At 38.0% G+C, this 18,941-nt stretch overlaps 3 protein-coding genes across 4 annotated transcripts; 1 reads left to right on the top strand and 2 right to left on the bottom strand.

Moving 5' to 3' along the window:
• Positions 1-1,200: 1,200 nt before the first annotated feature.
• naa10 (N(alpha)-acetyltransferase 10, NatA catalytic subunit) lies at positions 1,201-4,414 on the bottom strand. Its single transcript, XM_004070431.4, has 8 exons — positions 4,241-4,414; positions 3,998-4,096; positions 3,848-3,906; positions 3,729-3,774; positions 3,535-3,650; positions 3,335-3,379; positions 1,711-1,795; positions 1,201-1,577 (listed from the first exon to the last, which is right to left on the bottom strand). The coding sequence occupies exons 1-8, from the start codon at positions 4,259-4,261 to the stop codon at positions 1,413-1,415; spliced, it is 636 nt and encodes a 211-aa protein (XP_004070479.1). The 5' UTR covers positions 4,262-4,414; the 3' UTR covers positions 1,201-1,412.
• Positions 4,415-6,145: 1,731 nt separating this feature from the next.
• LOC101165056 (ceramide kinase) lies at positions 6,146-14,782 on the top strand. Its single transcript, XM_004070430.4, has 13 exons — positions 6,146-6,511; positions 8,176-8,271; positions 8,427-8,564; positions 9,319-9,447; positions 9,551-9,614; positions 9,702-9,847; positions 9,928-10,002; positions 10,088-10,240; positions 10,320-10,425; positions 11,538-11,641; positions 12,037-12,233; positions 12,323-12,639; positions 13,462-14,782. The coding sequence occupies exons 1-13, from the start codon at positions 6,370-6,372 to the stop codon at positions 13,583-13,585; spliced, it is 1,791 nt and encodes a 596-aa protein (XP_004070478.1). The 5' UTR covers positions 6,146-6,369; the 3' UTR covers positions 13,586-14,782.
• Positions 14,783-15,153: 371 nt separating this feature from the next.
• On the bottom strand, positions 15,154-18,736 carry LOC100049251 (glucose-6-phosphate 1-dehydrogenase). 2 transcript variants are annotated; one of them, XM_020704631.2, is made up of 13 exons: positions 18,619-18,736; positions 18,299-18,472; positions 17,797-17,834; positions 17,562-17,670; positions 17,256-17,473; positions 17,010-17,168; positions 16,782-16,907; positions 16,602-16,695; positions 16,314-16,500; positions 15,967-16,202; positions 15,606-15,682; positions 15,391-15,483; positions 15,154-15,306 (listed from the first exon to the last, which is right to left on the bottom strand). In XM_020704631.2, the coding sequence occupies exons 2-13, from the start codon at positions 18,413-18,415 to the stop codon at positions 15,216-15,218; spliced, it is 1,545 nt and encodes a 514-aa protein (XP_020560290.2). In that variant the 5' UTR covers positions 18,416-18,472; positions 18,619-18,736; the 3' UTR covers positions 15,154-15,215. The 2 variants fall into 2 exon arrangements, with proteins under 2 accessions (XP_020560290.2, XP_004070477.2); XM_004070429.4 differs by having other exon boundaries at positions 18,299-18,682.
• Between the last annotated feature and the right edge of the window lie 205 nt (positions 18,737-18,941).

The raw sequence follows: 18,941 nt of genomic DNA, 5'->3' as shown, positions 1-18,941 counted from the left end.
GCAGAACACAATGTGTTCATCGCCAAGGCAATGCATGAGTTGATGCATTGCAGAGTCTGATTCATTTGACAAATTTCTTTGAAAATACAGGAGAGTTCTAACTCCAACAATGGAAACATTCACATAATGTCCATGGTAACAACTACCTTCACTAGTTACTGAAGAACCTTTGGTCTTTCAGCGATAAAGACTATCCCTGAATCTTTGCTGTAGTTTTAGACGGTTTTGTTAAGACAATTTACAAGTTACTCTTTGGTCAGGCAACAGTTGAGTTATTTTTTCTGTTCTGCCTTTATTTTCCAACATATTTTTAATTATTAATGAACAAATTCATTGATACAATCACTAAGGCAGTCCAATAAAAGCAGATTGCAGACATGTCTTGCGTGGTTTTCTACCTCACATTTTATATTTAACTTAAATTACAGTTAAAGTTTTCTACTTTTAAACTTCACTTTTATTCTTCTTAAGTGGAAAGATGCTGCCCCACCCACTTTATCACATTGGATTCGAGATGTGCTTTACCATCTTAAACTTGAAAAAATAAATAATTACTGTGAGACGGTCAGCATAAATTTTATAAGGTATGGAGACCATTTCTCAACTTTTTTAGTCTACCATCTATGAGTGTGACAGAATGATGCCTCCCTTTTTTTCTCTCTCTTTTCTCTACGTGTATTGATACATTTGCACATTACTTATTTTTTATATATATATATGCTATTTCATCTATACTGTGACTGATTTTATATATTCATGTTTCTCTCTCCTCATAACATGTACCATTTCATTTTCTTTACTTAAATTGATATTGGTGTGTATGTCACTGACAGCAGCAGGGGGTGGGGGACTGGATTTTCACTTTTTCCCCCATTATTAACCCAATAAATTCTAAAATCCGATTTCTAATAAATGTAAACATTTTTCTTCAAAAACAGAAGCCGGAGAAAGTGAGGTTTTTCTGCACTTAAACATTTTAAATAGAAGTATTTTTCCAACAAGAGTTTGATGGATGTTTACCAGCAGGTTTATATTTCAGGGATTTCACTGCTTGAAAGCTCTTTCTGTGAATTTTCATTGGTAATACCTAAAGGAAGTAACTGTCATGACTTTATTGGCTTAAATTGACCTAAAAAGAACAGGTTTGTCCAACTTCTCAGAGTTCTGGCATTGAAAAAACTGATGTAAACAGAAAAAGGACAAGTATTTCATTTTAGTTTAATTTCAAAAGACACCATTTGCTATCCAAGTCTCCTTTATCACAGCAAAGGAAAGTAGAAAGAAAGAAAAGATTGGTGTAATGGTTTTGGTGTCTTGAAGCACACATAGCCAGCTGGCAAAGCCAAAAAATGCAGCCAAAAAGAGCTAAAAACAGGAAGTGGGGGATGCTTTTAAAAATGTCTTCTGCAGCGTCATTGCGAATCAGAAGAGGAATCTTTAACATCTGTGCTCTCTGTTGCCTCGCTGACTTCACTCTGTTCTTTGCTTTCTCCTCCGCTGTCCCTCTCGCTCTCTCTCTCCTGGTCGTGGCCAGATGGTGCATCTTGACCGGACACGCGAATTCCAGGCTTCCTCAACTGCAAGTCACACAAGGCAAAATCCAAATTAAAATCTAAAGATAGTGTGTCCCCAACAAAATAAAAACAACTACAAATTGCACCAAAGTAAAAGGAAAATAGAAAAACGTGGAGCCGGAGAAAATAGATTTACCTCATCGGCCATGTGGGCAAGGTCCCTCTTCATGGCATAAGCATCCTCTCCATCAGCATAGTACTTAGGCTCTACTTCACTAATCCTGCAAAAACACACAGTCAAGAATATAAATATATTGTAATTATGTGCTTACATTGATTCTTGGGTGCATTCTATGGAAATTTAGAAAATGATGTAAAACAAACAGGTTTAACTGTGATAGTAGAGTACATCTGAATGCAAGCCATCCTCAGGAGTGCACAATCTGAATGCTTGCATTAGTAACAAGAGTGTAATGATTATTTAACTGAATCGATGAATTGATTTATATTCAATCTGTCTGAGACAAGCCGTTAATGGCACCTCTACTATTATAAAATTATGTCGAAATGAAAGAAAAAAATCAATTAAATAGAGATAAAAAATAACTATTTGGATTGAGACTTTATACTGGATAGAGATTTTTTTTTTCAACTATAAAATGAGCAAGTGACGTCACATGTGATGGCAGCAAAAAAGGATCAAACCACTAATAATGTCGACTATGAATCGTTTCAGAAACCACAAATTATGATATGAATCGAATTGTTGCTACAATAAATCATTGTACTTCTACTTGTAATAGTAATTTACACAAATGTTGCACCAAAAGAAGATTCAACTAAAGTGTTTCTGGATGGAATGTTTCTCTTTACAAACTCTCTAAGCTTCAAAGAACCAAAGCAGAAGTTAAAGTCGTAAGAAGGAAGGACCTTGTTCCTGATAACAACAGACCAATAAGGTTTTTGGTAACAGCATTCAATCTTCTCCAGTGAAACACACAAAGTTAATGCCACTTCGGGTTACATTAAGTGTTTGCAGATGGCACAAAGTTCATTTACAGCAAATGAGGGAATTCCTTAAAGTTCATGTTAGCTGTTTTACTTGAGGATAAAATGCACAGAACACATTAATGTTGCATATAAGACATTCAGAATATATGTATAAGTGTAAAGTTAAGGTTTACAAAAACATATGCTAGAAAATCCTCTCGTTGGATTTCTATTCATTTTTCTACATAATACAGAAAGAACGGTGTGCTTTTGAATGTTTTTTTTTTTTAAATTAGCCTTTAAAGTAAGGAGGCTGTTTTCTGAGACTGCAAACTCATTAGGTTTTCTACATGAAAAATCAACTCAGGAACTAAAGAAGGCTGATGTGCCTTGGCTTGATTGCACTCCCTGAAAGATGTTACTGCATAGTTAATGTCACATTATTATTTACAATGGTTTACGTGGCTAATAAAGGCTATGGAAAGAGTTGTATACATGCTGCCAACATGAATTAATAAATGTTTACTTTAAATAAGTTTAGCTAGAAGAAAAATAAATACAAATAATAGCTCATCAAATGTCCCTGCATTTTTTAGACTCTCAGTAAAGCATCAGTTTAACAAACCTGCAACCCAGTTCCTCATATCTCAGCAGGTGACAAAGGAGGCGCTCTCCTAAATTACAGCCAATTACAATAACACAAAACATGCCAGGTACACTTTATATTTCAGAGACAGTTCAAGTTTCAGCCATATTACTACAACAGTTAAAATATATCTTAAAAACCAAAACAATATTTGAAATCGTTCGTGGCACATAAATTAACTTACTGGAACTTTAGGGTGTTGGAGTACAGGTGTAGAGCTGCTCGATTGCTAAAGTGAAAAGAAAATCATTTAAATAGTAAGTAGAGAACACGAAAATGGGCAAATTTGTACCCAAACAGCAAACATAGAGAAAAATCTGTTCGCTGATCATCAAAACAATAAGGAAACGAGTAGTTTGACAGCAGCCATTACAATTTGTTTACCTTTTACGAACATGAAGGGAGACATATTTGGCATTAAAGTTTTCTATCATTGCTCGGCTGGCCTGATCCATCAGTTTTTGGGCTAAACCAAGGCGTCTATGGGATCGCTTTACAGCCTGAAAAAACAAGAGAACAAGGGGTGAAGTGTCTCATTGACAACATCATGTCATATAATTTCTGTTGGTTGATATTACCAGTGATGTAATGTGTCCATGAGGCACATCATCTGGGTCCTCCTCCCTACAAAAACATTAACATAAATGTTTTATTCCTCACAGTCTCAACGGTCAAGTTGTTTCAAATCACTACTCACATCTTTGCTAGCACATAACCAACAATTTTCCCATTTTCATCCTCTGCGATGTATGACAGCTGTAACAACGGAAACAGTTGACCGTTTTAGCGAGGAAGAAACGGTGAAGAAGAGAAGAAGAAATGGAAGCAAGCATCCATTTATATTCACCTGAGGCCATGACAAGCCGTGATAGAAGTAGTATTTCATCTGATAGTTTTCCGGGAGACACAGCAGGTTACAGTGCTGCATGTTCATGAGGTCTTCCGGCTAGAATAGGGGAATAAAATGTATTAAGATGCCATTCACGCAACAGCAAAAAGTATCAATGAGGGTAGCAGTGCATCATGGCTAGCTTAGCTAATTTAGCTAAACAGCGTGACTGACCGACGGGGATATTTTCAGAATACTTACTCTTGCATTTCTTATGTTCATGTTGTCAACTGGATTCTAATTTAGCGTAAAAACTGAAAAAAAGTGTTATGCGAAATGGAGCTTAATATTCATAATAAATATGCCAGGGATTTAAGGAACTTGTTTCGCTAGCTGACATGAGAACTGGCGTTGAAAAGGGAACGAATGCGCATGCGGCACTGACAGCTAGGATTTCCGGTTAGGTTGTTCTAAAACTTCAAAATAAAAGTCAGAACAATTGACTTTCTGATTTCTGCCGCTTTTTGACTTTTATTTTGAAACCCACAGCAATTAACGTTGGCACTTCACACTTTGTTCAGTTTGAAAAAATAAATAAATGAATAAATAATATATATATATATTTTATTTTTTTTCTTTTCTTTTTATCCCTGCTTTTGTTTCAGCACAATCTCCAAACAGTTACAGAACCCAATATCTGTTGGTGGTAAACAAGCCTATAAACACATAAAATGACTTGGAAGTCAATCCTTTGCCTTCATTAGCCACATAAACCATTGTAAATAATAATGTGACATTAACTACATAGTAACATAGACAGGTCAAACATTTCTTATTTGTGTGTTGTCTGCTACACTTGGACTTTGTGTAATTGTAAAAAATAAGGTTAATGTGTCTCAATCCAAATGGTATTTTCCAATATTTTGATGCATTTCATTTTGAAACAATTTTATTATGGTTTGGGCAAGGCAAGGCAAGTTTATTTATATAGCACATTTCCTGTACAGAGACAATTCAAAGTGCTTTACATAAAAAATTAAAAGAACAATTAAAAACAAATAGTAAAAATGTGATCATTAAAATAAAATTAAAAGATAGTAAACAAGATTTGAATTTAAAACAAGCATAGATAAACAGTGCGGACATAAACTTTTGAATACATATTAATTAAATGCAGCTGAGAACAGGTACGTTTTTAACCCGGATTTAAAGACACCAAGCGTTTCAGCAGATCTGATGTTTTCTGGAAGTCTATTCCAGATCTGTGGAGCATAGAAAGTGAATGCAGCTTCTCCATGCTTAGTTCTGGCTCTAGGGACTGATAAAAGACCGGATCCAGAAGAGCGGAGAGGTCCTGCTGGTACATACTGGGTCAGGAGGTCAGCCATGTATTTTGGTGCTAAACCATTCAAAGCTTTATAAACCAGTAACAGAACTTCAAAGTCTATCCTCTGACAGACAGGTAGCCAGTGCAAAGACCTCAGAACTGGACTAATGTGGTCCACTTTCTTGGTCCTTGTAAGGACCCGGGCGGCAGAGTTCTGAATAAGCTGCAGTTTCCTGATGGATTTTTTTGGTAGTCCTGTAAACACACTGTTACAGTAATCAAGTCGACTAAAGATGAAAGCATGCACTAGTTACTCCAGGTCCTGCTTAGACATCAGATCTTTAATCCTTGAGATATTTTTGAGATGATAATAGGCTGATTTTGTAACTGCCTTAATGTCTTTAGATTCGATTTGATTAACATTTCACCTCAGACAGACTGATCTGGTTGGATATATGTATATATATATATACACACAAATGAACACACACACACACACACACGTATATATATATATATATATATATATATATATATATATATATATATATATATATATATATATATATATATATATATATATATATATATATTGATGTGCAGTAATGCCTCACAAAGAACAGCTTCTTGTTTCAAAACAAGTTCCTCCTCTGTGTGCTTGTGATAAGAAGCATCAACAGTGAGTTAAAAAGAGCGACTCCTTCTGTTTTTTTCCATGCAGTAAAAATAGGTTGAAGATCCTAAATCAACTGGGAAAATCTCCCAGGTAATCTTCCATCCAATCAGGTGTGTCCTATGCAAATCAAGCAGGTGTCACACAGAGGGAGTGGAGAGGACAGGTATTTTTAGAACAACACCCTGGCTTTGGTGGTGTCAACAGCACTTTTACCCGAGCCTTTTTTTAAATAATAATATACATCTTTTTTAGAGAAATTTAGACATGTTTACCTGGAAAAGGAAAGGAGTTTAGCAGTTTTTTTTATTTAACTGTTTGAATCAACCACCTGTGGCTACATCAAAGATGACAGTCATGTGATGATAGAAAAGCCGTTTCAGTGCTTTCATGAAGGCGTTCGTGCAGATGGAGACTGACTTGAGGCTGGAGTCCAGCCTCTGGGTGGACAACAGGAGATGCGCTGCTGTCCTCACCGGCTGGCACTTCAAGTGGAGCGAAGTGGATAAGAGGAGTCGGGACAAGAAAACAGGTGAGCGCGCGCGCCTGCTGGAATAACACACGCCTGACGTTTTGTCTCAACCTTCACTTCAGGTGACTTGAGGCGCAATCATGATATTATTCTGTTTGACAGCAAAAGGAGCTTTTGCTATTTATTTATTTATTTATTGAAAACAACCGCGTTCGGAAAACGCGCAGAACGAGTTTAACAAGAAGTTCTAACAGAAGACAAAGGTTTACTGGCAACAACACAGGCTGCAAAACACAACACAGGCTGCTGGTTTGAGGGTTTGTCTTTACACCAAACACAAACGCACTTTTACTCCATTTGTACTAGTCTACACTTGTCATTTCCATCAGTTTTCTATGGGAAGGTTATCCTTTCAACAATCTGTGTTACATCTACATTATTCATACTGTGGTGGCGGTCACCTGCATGTTGGGTCTGCTGGCAGCAGGGGATTGTGGGATGCAGTCCCCAGGTCAAAATAGAGCTGGGCATGGGTGTTTCTTTTTGCCCACGTTTCTTTTCATTTGGCTGTTTTGTTGTTCCGCCCTTAGTTAATTCTTCCTGTTATGTTTGTTTCTTTTTGTTGCATTAGGTGTGGAAAGGGGAGAGGGTGATCACTCATGTGCGATGTTCTATGTTGTGTGTGTACGTAAGAAAAAATATGGAAGATACCGCAAAGGAGGTTGCTCATCCAGCTTCTCTCTGTCAGCCTCATTCTCACTGAGACTGTTCAGAGTCGTGCTGTATGTGGGACAGGGACAGTCCTCTAATGCAGCCAGTTGATTGACAGCTCGCCCCCCCCCCCCCCCCAATGAGCGACGTGCAAGCTGGGTCGTTACAATACTTAACATATCTGGCATTCTTACAGATAAAATAATGAAATAGCTGACGTTTTACTGATGCCACTCAGTTGAACTATCCAATAATCCTTGATAAAAAAAAAACAAATAAATATATTTTTTGAAAGTTTTGTCTTTCTTTCAGGAGTTTTAAACATGTTGAAATTTCATACTCTAAAGCAGGCATGTCCGAAGTCCGCCAGTGAATGAAAAGTTAAAGTTCCCACTACAGGCTCCTTTCATAAAATCAATAATTTGCACCCCCTAGCACCTTCTAAAAACACTGTGTACCATTTCTTTATTGTGATTGGCTAAATTAGATTATAAGCCATTTTTAAACCTGTGGCAACACTACTATCATTTTTCGACTCTTTCTTGCTCATTTCTAAATTGTCAAAAAGTTGACAGTGAGGGCCGCCGCTTCCAGGACCAGTGGAGATTTGATATGAATAGTCAAATCTAGACTAATGAATAGAATAGAATAGAATAGAATAGAATAGAGTAGAATAAAATAGAATAGAATAGAATGCTTCATTGTCGTAATACAATGAGTAAGACCATTTTAATTTTAGAGGCACTAAAGGACAAGACATGCTATGGGAAAGAATTTCACATGGCCTTTAAATATGAAACTTACAGTCATTTTGGTAAAAAAATATTTAGCTGTTTTTCTGTTCTACCTAAAGAAATTAAAGGGTGGCATTGTAATAACATTTTCGTATGCATTTCGTGTTCTAAGGGTTAAAAGAATGTAAGCTGAATGATTGGCCCTCACAAATATTCACCAAATCTGGTCCTCTTTGCAGAAAGTTTGGACACCACCTAATGTTTCAACTGTCCTTGAAGTTTCAGTACCTGTGGCCGAGCTGGTTGGGGTAGAGGAGGGCAAAGTGGAAGTCCTGCCCCACAAGACTGTTGAGGATACAGACAAAGATTTTACCGGTGAGAGCTTTTTAAGAGAGGCGAATAGTAACAGTAGGCAAATAGTAACGTAGTAGAGTAGAGTAAGTAAATAGGCAAATAATAACGGTAAAAAGCATGCACAATGACTTATATTCTGTATTTACAGCATGACTACTTTCTCTTTTATGTTCCAGTTTTCTATGTGAAGCGCAGCAGCTTTACTGGATCCTGTGGGTTGCTATGGAGATTGGGCCGGACCCAGTTCAGCTGCCCCAGTCGAGTCCTCAGGGACCAGTGGATCAAAAATCTCAGGACAGCGGTCCAAACACACAGTATGTTTGAGTGATTGGACACACTAGATTGGAACTTCTGTAAAAGAAGTGAATTTGACCATCGAGCACTTTAAAGACCCACTCCAATGAAAATGATGTTTTTGGTGTTTTTAACATCTTCTTGTGGCATTTGGCATTTTTCTCATGATGGAGGACATATATAAAGAAAATTAAGCTTAATATTGCATTTGAGTATTTCTTTACTGAAATCGTTGTGAATCAGGAGTAGACAGGGAAAATAAAACATTTGAAAAAGATTGCATTTATGATGTAGAAGCTACAACGGCAGGCCACAAGCTCCTTGCTCCACTCAATTCTGATGCTTCCACTTGTTTACGACTCGATTCATGTTCGCCTTTGTTATCCTCATCCGAGTAGACATTTGGCTCAAAACTGTACGGCTGTATAGCTCCGATACTGCTCGCCATTTTTGTTCCAATGGTCATGTTAGGTTGGGGGTGAGAGGAGCTGTGAGCTAGCAGGAGAGAGTTTAAACAAAGGGATGATGAGAAGTCAGGCCAGGCTTAGTCTGCACCAACAGTTTCACCCTCACCTTTCAAATGAAGTCCTGCTGCTCTGCAGAAACTATGTCCTAGAATATGACACGGTTCTTTTGGATTTCGGCTACAGAATTGGCATAATCATAATTGAAAGACCACCTTAAAATAGATCAAAAGATTATTGAAGTGGGACTTTAAGCTGTTTTTGTGCAAAAAAAGGTACAACTCATTTTAAATATAAATGCACCTTCCAGCTCCTCTACGTCCACATAGACTCTTGGTGTTCATCAACCCTTTTGGAGGAAAGAAGATGGCAAGGCAGATCTTTCATTCCCTCGTGGCTCCTCTGTTTGAGCTGGCTGGTATCAGCTCTCATGTAATAGGTAACACTGAAGTATTCTCAAACAAACTCCTGATAGAAAAATGGTAAAACTACAAATTGCATGGTTAGAAACCAGCTTTTCTGTGTCTTCCTTGTGTTGTTAGTGACTGAGCGGGCAAATCAAGCCAGAGACCACCTCCTGAAGAAAGACCTGATGGGATTTGATGGGTAGGTACTTGAAGCACTCTGGATTAAAAAGAAAACATCAGAAGAGGCGCTCTCATAAACAAAAGGCCTGGTGCTTGATTTGAACAGTGTGGTGTGTGTGGGAGGCGACGGCATGTTCAGTGAAATACTTCATGGCGTGATCGGGCGGACTCAGCAAGAGGCCGGCACTTGTGAGAATGATCCTGGTGTCACTTTGCAGCCTTGCCCGCTTCACATTGGTATCATCCCGGCAGGTCAATGATGTTAAGTATTTATAAGCTGGTGGTGTTTGATTTAGAGATCTGGCACACACATTCTCATGCTCCTATTGTAGGATCCACAGACTGCGTGTGTTACGCCACAGTGGGAGTGATCGACCCCGTTACCTCAGCTTTACACATCATCATCGGTGAGTATGGATTTGGAGGATTTCATGACACCTTTTTTTCTTTTTGTTTGAAATAGTTAATCGAACTTCCCATAATACCTTGCAGGTGACTCTCAACCTTTGGATGTGTGTTCAGTCCATCACGGGTTTGCTTTAGTGCGCTACTCAGTGTCTCTCCTCGGCTATGGCTTCTACGGGGATGTACTGGTTGAGAGTGAGAAACACCGCTGGATGGGACCGCTCAGATACGACTATTCTGGTCTGGAACAGGGATCTGTACAGAAAACAAATTTTTGAAATGTTTTTTTTTAAACCAACAAGCTTTCCTTCTATATTAGGGTCAATGGTGTACTTGAGCAACAGAAGTTACACCGGCACAGTTCAATATTTACCAGCAGACCCGCTACTGTCCAGCCCAAGAGACAACACACGCTGCCTGTCTGGGTAAAACACATTCAAATAAAGACAGGAATAATGCACTTGATTAAAAAGTGAGATAGAAAGGAAAAATGCTGTTTCAGCAAATCTTTAGTTGTCAAACAGGAACTTTAAAATTAACTTTACTTCTCTATTTTTGTGGAGTTATTTCCAAAACACCCACTGTCTGTCCTGTAATTGGGTTAGTAACTCTAATTATTTCCTGTATCCTCCATGTTAATTTAATCTTAATTAAACAAATACTGTCTCAGTGAAAAAGGAATGAACGCCTTAAACTTAAGCATCTAGAAAAAGGGAAGGCTCATGCATAATAAAAGTCTGTTGCATTTTTTGGTTAATGGACACTAGTTTCGCTCTCAGTAAGCGTCCTAACGGATGTCATCTGAGAATGAGGATGACTTTCTGTAACCAGAAACCACTTTAATTAGAAGTGAAAGTGTTCATGTGGTCCTTCTCATGATATTTCAAGGTAGTGCAATAGGTCTAAGCATCTTAGAAAACGCAAGAACCATGAGCAGAAACCAGATTAAAGGTGAGTCAGGTGCTTCTTAATGACCCACTCAGATGAAAATGGTGTTTTTGCTGTTTTTAAAATATTCTGGGGGCATTTTTCTCACAATGGGGAACATGTATAAAGAAAATTCCGCTTAAAATTGCATTTCTGAGTTTTTCTCTACTTAAGTCCTGATAAATCAGGAGCAGATGCAAAAATACTGTTGGAAAAAATCTTGTAGGTGTGAAGCTACAACCAGTGGGCCACGAGCTCCCTGCTCTGCTCCATTCTCATGCATTGGTAGACAACTAGATTCATGTATGTCTTCGTATTTCCTCGTCTTAGCTGGTATCTGCCTTAAAACTGGACAGCTCCAACATTACTCACCATTTTGTTGCACCGGTAATCTTAGGTTAGGGGTGTGAGGGGCTGTAAACTAGCTGGAAAGACTGTAAACAAAGGAATGATGGGAAGTGGGGACGGGGTTGCTCCATGCCAAGGAGTGTCTGTTGAGTGTCAATGGAGTGTCTGTATTATTATGTCAGAAAATGATTAGAAAAGCTTTTGTGTTTGGCCAGCAACTACATAGAATGTAAACTAAATACAAGTCTGTGTGTTTGTTTAGGTGCACCGTCTGCTCCAGAAGCACAGAGAGACTTTTTCCTAATTCCTCTGACTCAGGCTCCCTTTACAGCTCCTACTCTGGACATTTCCATAATGACTTAGAAGGTAACACAACAGACTTATATCAGCTGTCCTGTTTATTATAATGTAAAACTCTAATAATTGATATATGGCTAAAACTATCCAATATGCAATCAAATTTGACAGGAGCGTGTACAAATCTAAACAATCTTCTATTCTGTTAAATCCTATATTAAAGCTACTGTTACTATTACAAATACCATTATAATAACAAATAATATTACATTACTGCTTCATATATAATTACTGAGAGATTTAATAGCTAAGCAACAATTACTACTATTTCTAATTTTCCTTTGTTGATTTATTAAGTGTTTTTGCAAAGAAATAAAAAATGGGAAATGAGCTGAATGATACAACTGCACGGTCATTCTTTTTTCAGATGTTTTATCATAAACTTACTCCGTTTGTGCTTTCAGGTGAGTGGGTGACTGTGCAGGGCAGGTTCAAGTGTGTGTCTCTCACCTGTATGTCCAGCTCATGTACCAGAAGCCCCATGGGCCTGTCTCCGTCCGCACACCTGGCAGACGGAACAGGAGACCTCGTTCTGGTGTGGGACACTAACCCTCTGAGCTTCCTCAGGTTTCTCTACAGGCACACAAGCACAGATGACCAGGTAGGGGATTTTAATGAGAAAATAAGGCATAAATGGGGTTGAAATAAGTGTGCTTTAACTGCAATCCATGTTTTTCATATTTTTTCCAGTTTGACCTGCCATTTGTGGAGGTCCATCGTGTGAAAGCGGTTCGTTTCAGTCTGGCAGGGGATATAAAAGAGGAAGGACACGAAGAAATCAGAGAGCCGAGTGATGAGATGGACATAGAAGCTGGAGGACAGGTGAGGAGTGGAAGCAGAAACGGATCTCAGCAGCACTTGGCAGAGAAAGCCACAGGAAGAGTGACGACAAGTGAGAAGAAAACAGTGATCCCCTTCACATGTTGCCTGTGCTGCAAGAAACCTCCTGCTGTGTCAGTTTGGAACTGTGATGGAGAGATCCTGCCTTTTACTAACATCTCCTGCAAGTAAGAGACAACAGAACAGACTGCTTCCAATCCCCTTTTGCTTAAGTTTGCAAGGAAAACATTTGGAAAATTCTCAGTATTTTGACCCACCAATATGTGCCCATAACCCCAAATCAGATAAATTAATAGAAACTTTTTAAATTTACCTTAAGTTATGTATTATTTCAAATGCTGAAAACAAAGTTAAGAAAGGCATTATCTTGTTAACTTACGGTATTCATTTCACAAGCATAAAATGATTAGATTTTAATCCTCAAAGAGTGTAAAAAAGTTATGACAGTTGTAACTTTTTAAGTTTCAATTTCTTTATGGGAAACAAAGCGATTCTAACATTACGTGTGTCAAACGTTGAAGCTTCTCTGTTGTTTTTGTGTTTCCCATTTTGTGAAAAGGTGTGCCAACCAACTAATTATATAGCACAGAAACATGTGAGCATGAGGAATTTACCAACCCGATAAAACCCTTTAGCTGGTTTTTCTATTCCAGTTTTTCTGTATTACTTTGGAGAAGAACTTCATTTTAGCTTTTGATAAATTCAAATTTTAATTTTTTTTAATTTCTTTAACTTCAAAACATCCAATCTACAAAGAAATATTATTAGATGACATTGCTTAAAATTCTTGTATTAAAACAATTTCTTTGCTTTTGTTATAGTCATACCTTCATCCTGTTTTGCATCATATTTTGCAATCATTTTTTTGCTTGCTTCAAACAAAACTTACATTTTTGTGATCTTTAAATATTTTATTGATTTAAGGTTGCAAAACAGTTGACACATTAGACTTTTTTACAAATGTAAACTTAAATGTGTTTCTTTGTCAGGATTCATGGCCAGTTGGTGAGACTGTATGCCCGGGGCATCGAGGACAAAGCTGCCATTCACCACTGCAGCCAGGAGAGGGACATGTGCAATATCACATACATGCTAGAAACAAGTCTGCCTTAAGTTTTAGAAAAGAGAAAAACAAGAGAACAGCTGTTTTTCCAGTCAGCTTTTGCCAAAGTGTTTCTAAAATTTGGGTATTGTCTGTGTCTTCATTTTGTTTTTACACTTTTATTGAAAAAAAATCTATTTATTCTTAGTCACGTGTGATTATGTATGAGTGTGCCTTAAGATATCACAGTTCTTTTCTTTGCTCTAATATAGTCTTAAAAGTCTGTTGTCCAGTCAAGAAAAGCAAATTCAATTAGACAGTTTTGTCCCCTCAAAAAACTAAAACTCTGACTATTTTAACAAACTAACACTGATCTTTCACCAATGAGCTGTAAAATTACTAACACATTACTGAACGAGATGCAATGTGAGTTCTTCAAACTTGTGTTTAGTTTGCTGCTCTTCCCACGGTTGTGAGATCTATGCAGCGTCATTAAATATTTTATTTGTTTGCAAAAAGTTGTGCGTATGTGTGACTCCAGTTAAGGCGCACACCTGTTGCAAACTAAGTGACAAAACCCAATGTGAGCCAGTGCAGCTAGCAGTTAAGAATTCAATGTCTTAAAGTGCCACTCCAATCATCTTTAGATCTATTTTAAAAGGGTTCCCATGCGTCTTTCAATTATGCTTATGCAATTTTTAAGCATAATCGCTGTGTTGTTTTCCAGGACATAGCATCCACAGAGTGGCTGGAGTTCATTCAAAATTTGCCTCTGATTTCTGTTTACACTCTCTACCACTAGCTTACAGTCCTTAACACCCCTAACCTAACATTATCGGTGCAACAAAAATGGTGAGCAATATTGGAGCTATCCAGCTGTACAGTTTTGAGCCAGATGCCAGCTCAGACGAGGAAAAAAAAGACGTACTTGGATCTATCTCTCTGCAAGAGGATGCAATGTAATGGAGTGGAGCAGTGGAATTGTTGCCCGTCACAATTACACAATTACTCCTGATTACAACTATTTTAATAAAGAAGTACTCAACAGTGCAATTTTAGGCTTAATTTTCTTTATGTCCTCCATTATGAGAAAAAAGCAGCAAAAACAAGATTTTCATTGGAGTAGGTCTTAAATGATGAAGAAAACTGCATTGATAGTTATTGCAACGCTATTAAAGTTGAAGTTTACTCTTAAACTTATAAATGCCCACAGAATTTTTTTGTTTTTACCTGAATCAAGAAATAAATGTTACTCCTCTTATGTATAATTTGGTCGTCACATGAACCCTGACCTACTTACCAATCTAACAAGTCCTTGTGTTATAGTGCTTTTTTTCCAACTGGATCAATGTTTAAATCTAAATATAGATTTTTTCTCTTCTGTTGTCTCCATTCGGACACAAACCTCTCTGGAGTTTGGATATATTTTATTCTTGTCATCTGTGCTCATTTGCAGATGTTTGTTAGATATGAATGCTTTTGACAAGGATTCAGACTCAAGATTTGTTTATAAAACCTTTGTTGGAAAACTTTAAATTAGACTGCTTTTACTTTCACTTACCTTATTTTTGTGAATAGGGTTTAAAGAGAGGCAGCAATCTTCTGTGTATATGCAGTGAAAATACAAACAAGTTGAAGCTTTGAATGTTATAACATTTATTTTCTTCTCAGTGGCCATGACACATTGTATGAGAATGAGCATCAGGTTGCATGGGGCTGCACCCACTTGTATGTCCCCTCATACTGGAATCCTACTCTCCTCATAAGGTTGTCTGATTCATTTGGGCCACGGCTATGAAAAAAAAAAATATATGAATGAAAAAATTGAATCAAATTCACAAAAAACAAAACATGCCCTTTCTTAAGTAGAATCTACCTTCCATATTTGTAAGGAATGGGGCTTCTCTTTTCTTTCTCTATTTGGTGAAGGAGTGGGGTGAAGATCCTCCAGGCCTCCTGTAACTCATCACTGGAATTGAAAGGTCAGACACAGAAAATGCATGGCTACTCAAAAAAATATAACCAAATTTCTCAAAATAAATACAATCTATAATATTAAAAGGGAAATATAGATATTTTCAAACTAAAAACCTTCGAACAAAGTGCATCTGATTTCCACAAATGACGTCCAGGATTAGTCTTTCATAGGCATCAGGGAGTTTTACATCCTACAAGAGACATGATTGGTTATATGTATATATATAACCAATCAACCAATTTTTTATATATATAAAAAAATATATATATATATATTTTGTTCAGTAAACAACTTTGTTTTACATTTCTGACAACACTGACAAACAAAAATGTTTTAAAAAATTAAGAGCAATCCAACAAACTAATTTTTATGTTAAAAAAAACTTGAAATAGAAAAAAGTTAACACTAACAATTCAGAGTAACACATTTAAAGGTAAACTTTGGGTGTAAAGTATAAAATAAAACTTGGAGCACCTTGTATCTGCTCTTATAAGTGAGATCCAGCTCAGTTTCTTCTGGACTGAAAAACACTCCAGGCCTTTTCGTCATCATCTTCAGGTATATGGCTTCATTGGGTTGAACCCGTACCACTAACTCGTTCCTCTGACATCTTCCATTGAAGATGTCTCCAGGCACGTCTGTGAATTGCAGACGAACCTCTGCTTTTTGCTCATTTAGAGCTTTACCGCAGCGCAGAATAAATGGAACCCCTGGTTTTTATGCAGAAAGGGATAAGAGAAAATTGCAAGAAAAAAAATGTCTTTATTATATAACTCGAATGAATGAAATAAAGTGTGGATACAACTTCAGCATAGCCTCACCATCCCATCTTTCATTCTGGACATTGAGCACTGCTGTGGCAAAAGTTGGTGTGCAGGAGGTTTTTGGTACGGTGGGATCATCAAGGTAACCCAGCTTTGAGTTGCCTTCGCCATCAGGATCTCCAACATACTGGCCAAGCACCACATTGGACATTGCAACAGGAGCAATGCACTTTAACACCTTCACCTGTACAAAGTTCAAGAGCAGAATAATGAAGACAAAAAGAAACAAACACTTTAGGGACTTTATAATCCCACAAGAAAACCATCAAAAGTCAGTCTTGCTACCTTCTCATCCCTCACATCATCTGGACTGGTGGAGGCGGGTTTCTCCATGGCAACCAAACAGAGCATCTGCAGCAGATGGTTCTGCATGACATCTCTGCATTAATAGGAAAAGGGGAAGACTTAGGGCAGGTATCCAGGGAGACGGTGCCACAATGAATGCACAGTATGGACAATCCTCACCGAATGATGCCAAAGTCATCAAAGTAACCTCCCCGGCCCTGGGTGCCAAAAGGCTCCTTGAAGCTGATGACAACACAGGACACGCTGCTCCTGTTCCAAATGGGTCCAAAAATCCGATTTCCAAACCTGACAGTATTTAAGAATAAAGAGAAATTTCAAAAAAGTAATATGAAAAAGGCATTTTAGGCCTTCACTGAGTGATGAAACTACATGAGGGGAGAATGATACCTAAGCACCATGAGATTCTGGACCATCTCTTTCCCCAGGTAGTGATCAATGCGGTAGATCTGATTCTCAGTGAACAGAGAGGACAGGTGGGTGGAGAGCTCCCGGGAGCTCTGCAGGTCCCGACCAAACGGCTTTTCCGCAATTATTCTGTTCCAGCCTCTGCCATAAAAAAGTTCATGTTAAATTATAAGGGTCAAAAAGTTTGCAGCCCATTTCCTAATGTTTGAGAACTTAACAGAAGCTAACTTGGAGCTCGTGCAGTGGTCCCGGATGTTTGTGCTGACATGGCAGTAAACTGTGGGTGGGAGAGCCAGGTAGAAAAGTCTGTTGGCATTTGCTCCACCAGGCAGGGATGACAGCAGGCTGTTGAGTTTGTCAAAGGAGGTGCCGTCATCATACCTGCCACTCAGGTAGGAGTTTTTACTGAAGAAATCTGACAGAGCAGCACTGTCTTTCTCAGTCACCTAAAGGAGACAAAGCCAAGCTTTTCCTCAGGAAACAGAAGCATTACATAGAAATCTAATAACCACTGTGGAGCCTTTGAAGAGCTACCTTCATGTGAGGTAGGCAGGCTGCTTTAATGTCCTCCACAGTGAGCTTAGATCGGGCAAAACCCACAACACGAGTGTCTTCTGGTAGTAGACCATCTCGAAATAACCACCTAAACAATGCAGTCAGTCAACGCAGTAATGCAAAACTTTATCAGTCAGGGGTCAAACTCCACAAAACACGAGTCAACAGCTTCAAATTATAGTCGGTTAATGTGCCTGGGGCTGTTTTAACTCACCACAAAGTTGGATAGATCTTCTTCTTAGCAAGATCTCCCTGTACAAATAATAAAAATATAAACAAGAACCTTTGCATCAGTGCAACTGCAAAGGAACATGAGTCCTTGAACTTTAAATAAACAACTTTAGAACTCTGGGGTAACTTAAGAATACACTTACTTGCAGAACAGTGAGACATTGTGCAAGATTTAGATGGACTGATTTGGGGAGAAATTACACTGAACAACTAGTTGTTGTAGTCTTTAGTAGACTGTAAAAAAATGGGAATCAACAGGACTCGGCAGAGCTAACAGTAAGTGCTGACAGTTTTTCCCCAATATTAGCTTTTTCCACTCTACGTTTTATTTTCCCCACAGCATAATGGCTTCATATCACTTCAGGCACAAACTCAAGAGTTGAAGAAAACCTCGACATCATATTGGAACAGGAAATTTTAATTCATGAAAACGTTAGGAGAAAGTCACTTTTTTATTGTAGCAAAAGTTCAAAGGTTATACTCACTGACGCTCCAAGAATGATGAAAATGTGATTGTTGGAATGATCAGAGGGCTCATTCCCATAAAGTTCCCTCCTGATTTGTCGAAATAGCTCAGAACAACTCAGAGACTCAGCACACATCTTCTGTTCTCAGATTGTCTTCACAGGGACGACTGAAATCTCAGAGCCAGCAGAATACTAAATGGTAAAAAAAAAGTCATCATTACTTTGCGGAAAAAGTCAGCCACTCTGTGCTGCCATCTATTGCTGCAAAGAAAAAATAACTTTTTTTTCCCATTTTAAACTAGACAGTTTGGCGCTTCATAGCTTGTTTACACACTGACCGATAGAGCAGAAACAATTTCTGCACATGCCATGGAATCGGTTTTGCCAATGGATCACATCCTGTATATTTTATACTTCAGCGCTTGTCGAAGCAGAAAACAACTGTCAGGAATGTGTGTTAATCATAAACTACTCCTTGGACAAATATTGCGCAAATGACAACAGGTAACTCTGAAAGAGAGTCTTACAGTTCCCAACCACAAGTCTCCTTGTTATTTCAGAACTGGGTTGCAAAACAGGTCATAGAAGCTTTTCCAGGCTGACAACATTTTGCTTCTAACAGTCAGAGATTTCACATTTTCAAAACCCCATTATTAAAAAC

Source organism: Oryzias latipes, chromosome 7 (genome assembly GCF_002234675.1).
Source record: "Oryzias latipes chromosome 7, ASM223467v1".
NCBI lineage: Eukaryota > Metazoa > Chordata > Actinopteri > Beloniformes > Adrianichthyidae > Oryzias > Oryzias latipes.
Note: the sequence above shows the minus strand (reverse complement) of the source record. Positions and strands in the feature narration are given on the sequence as shown.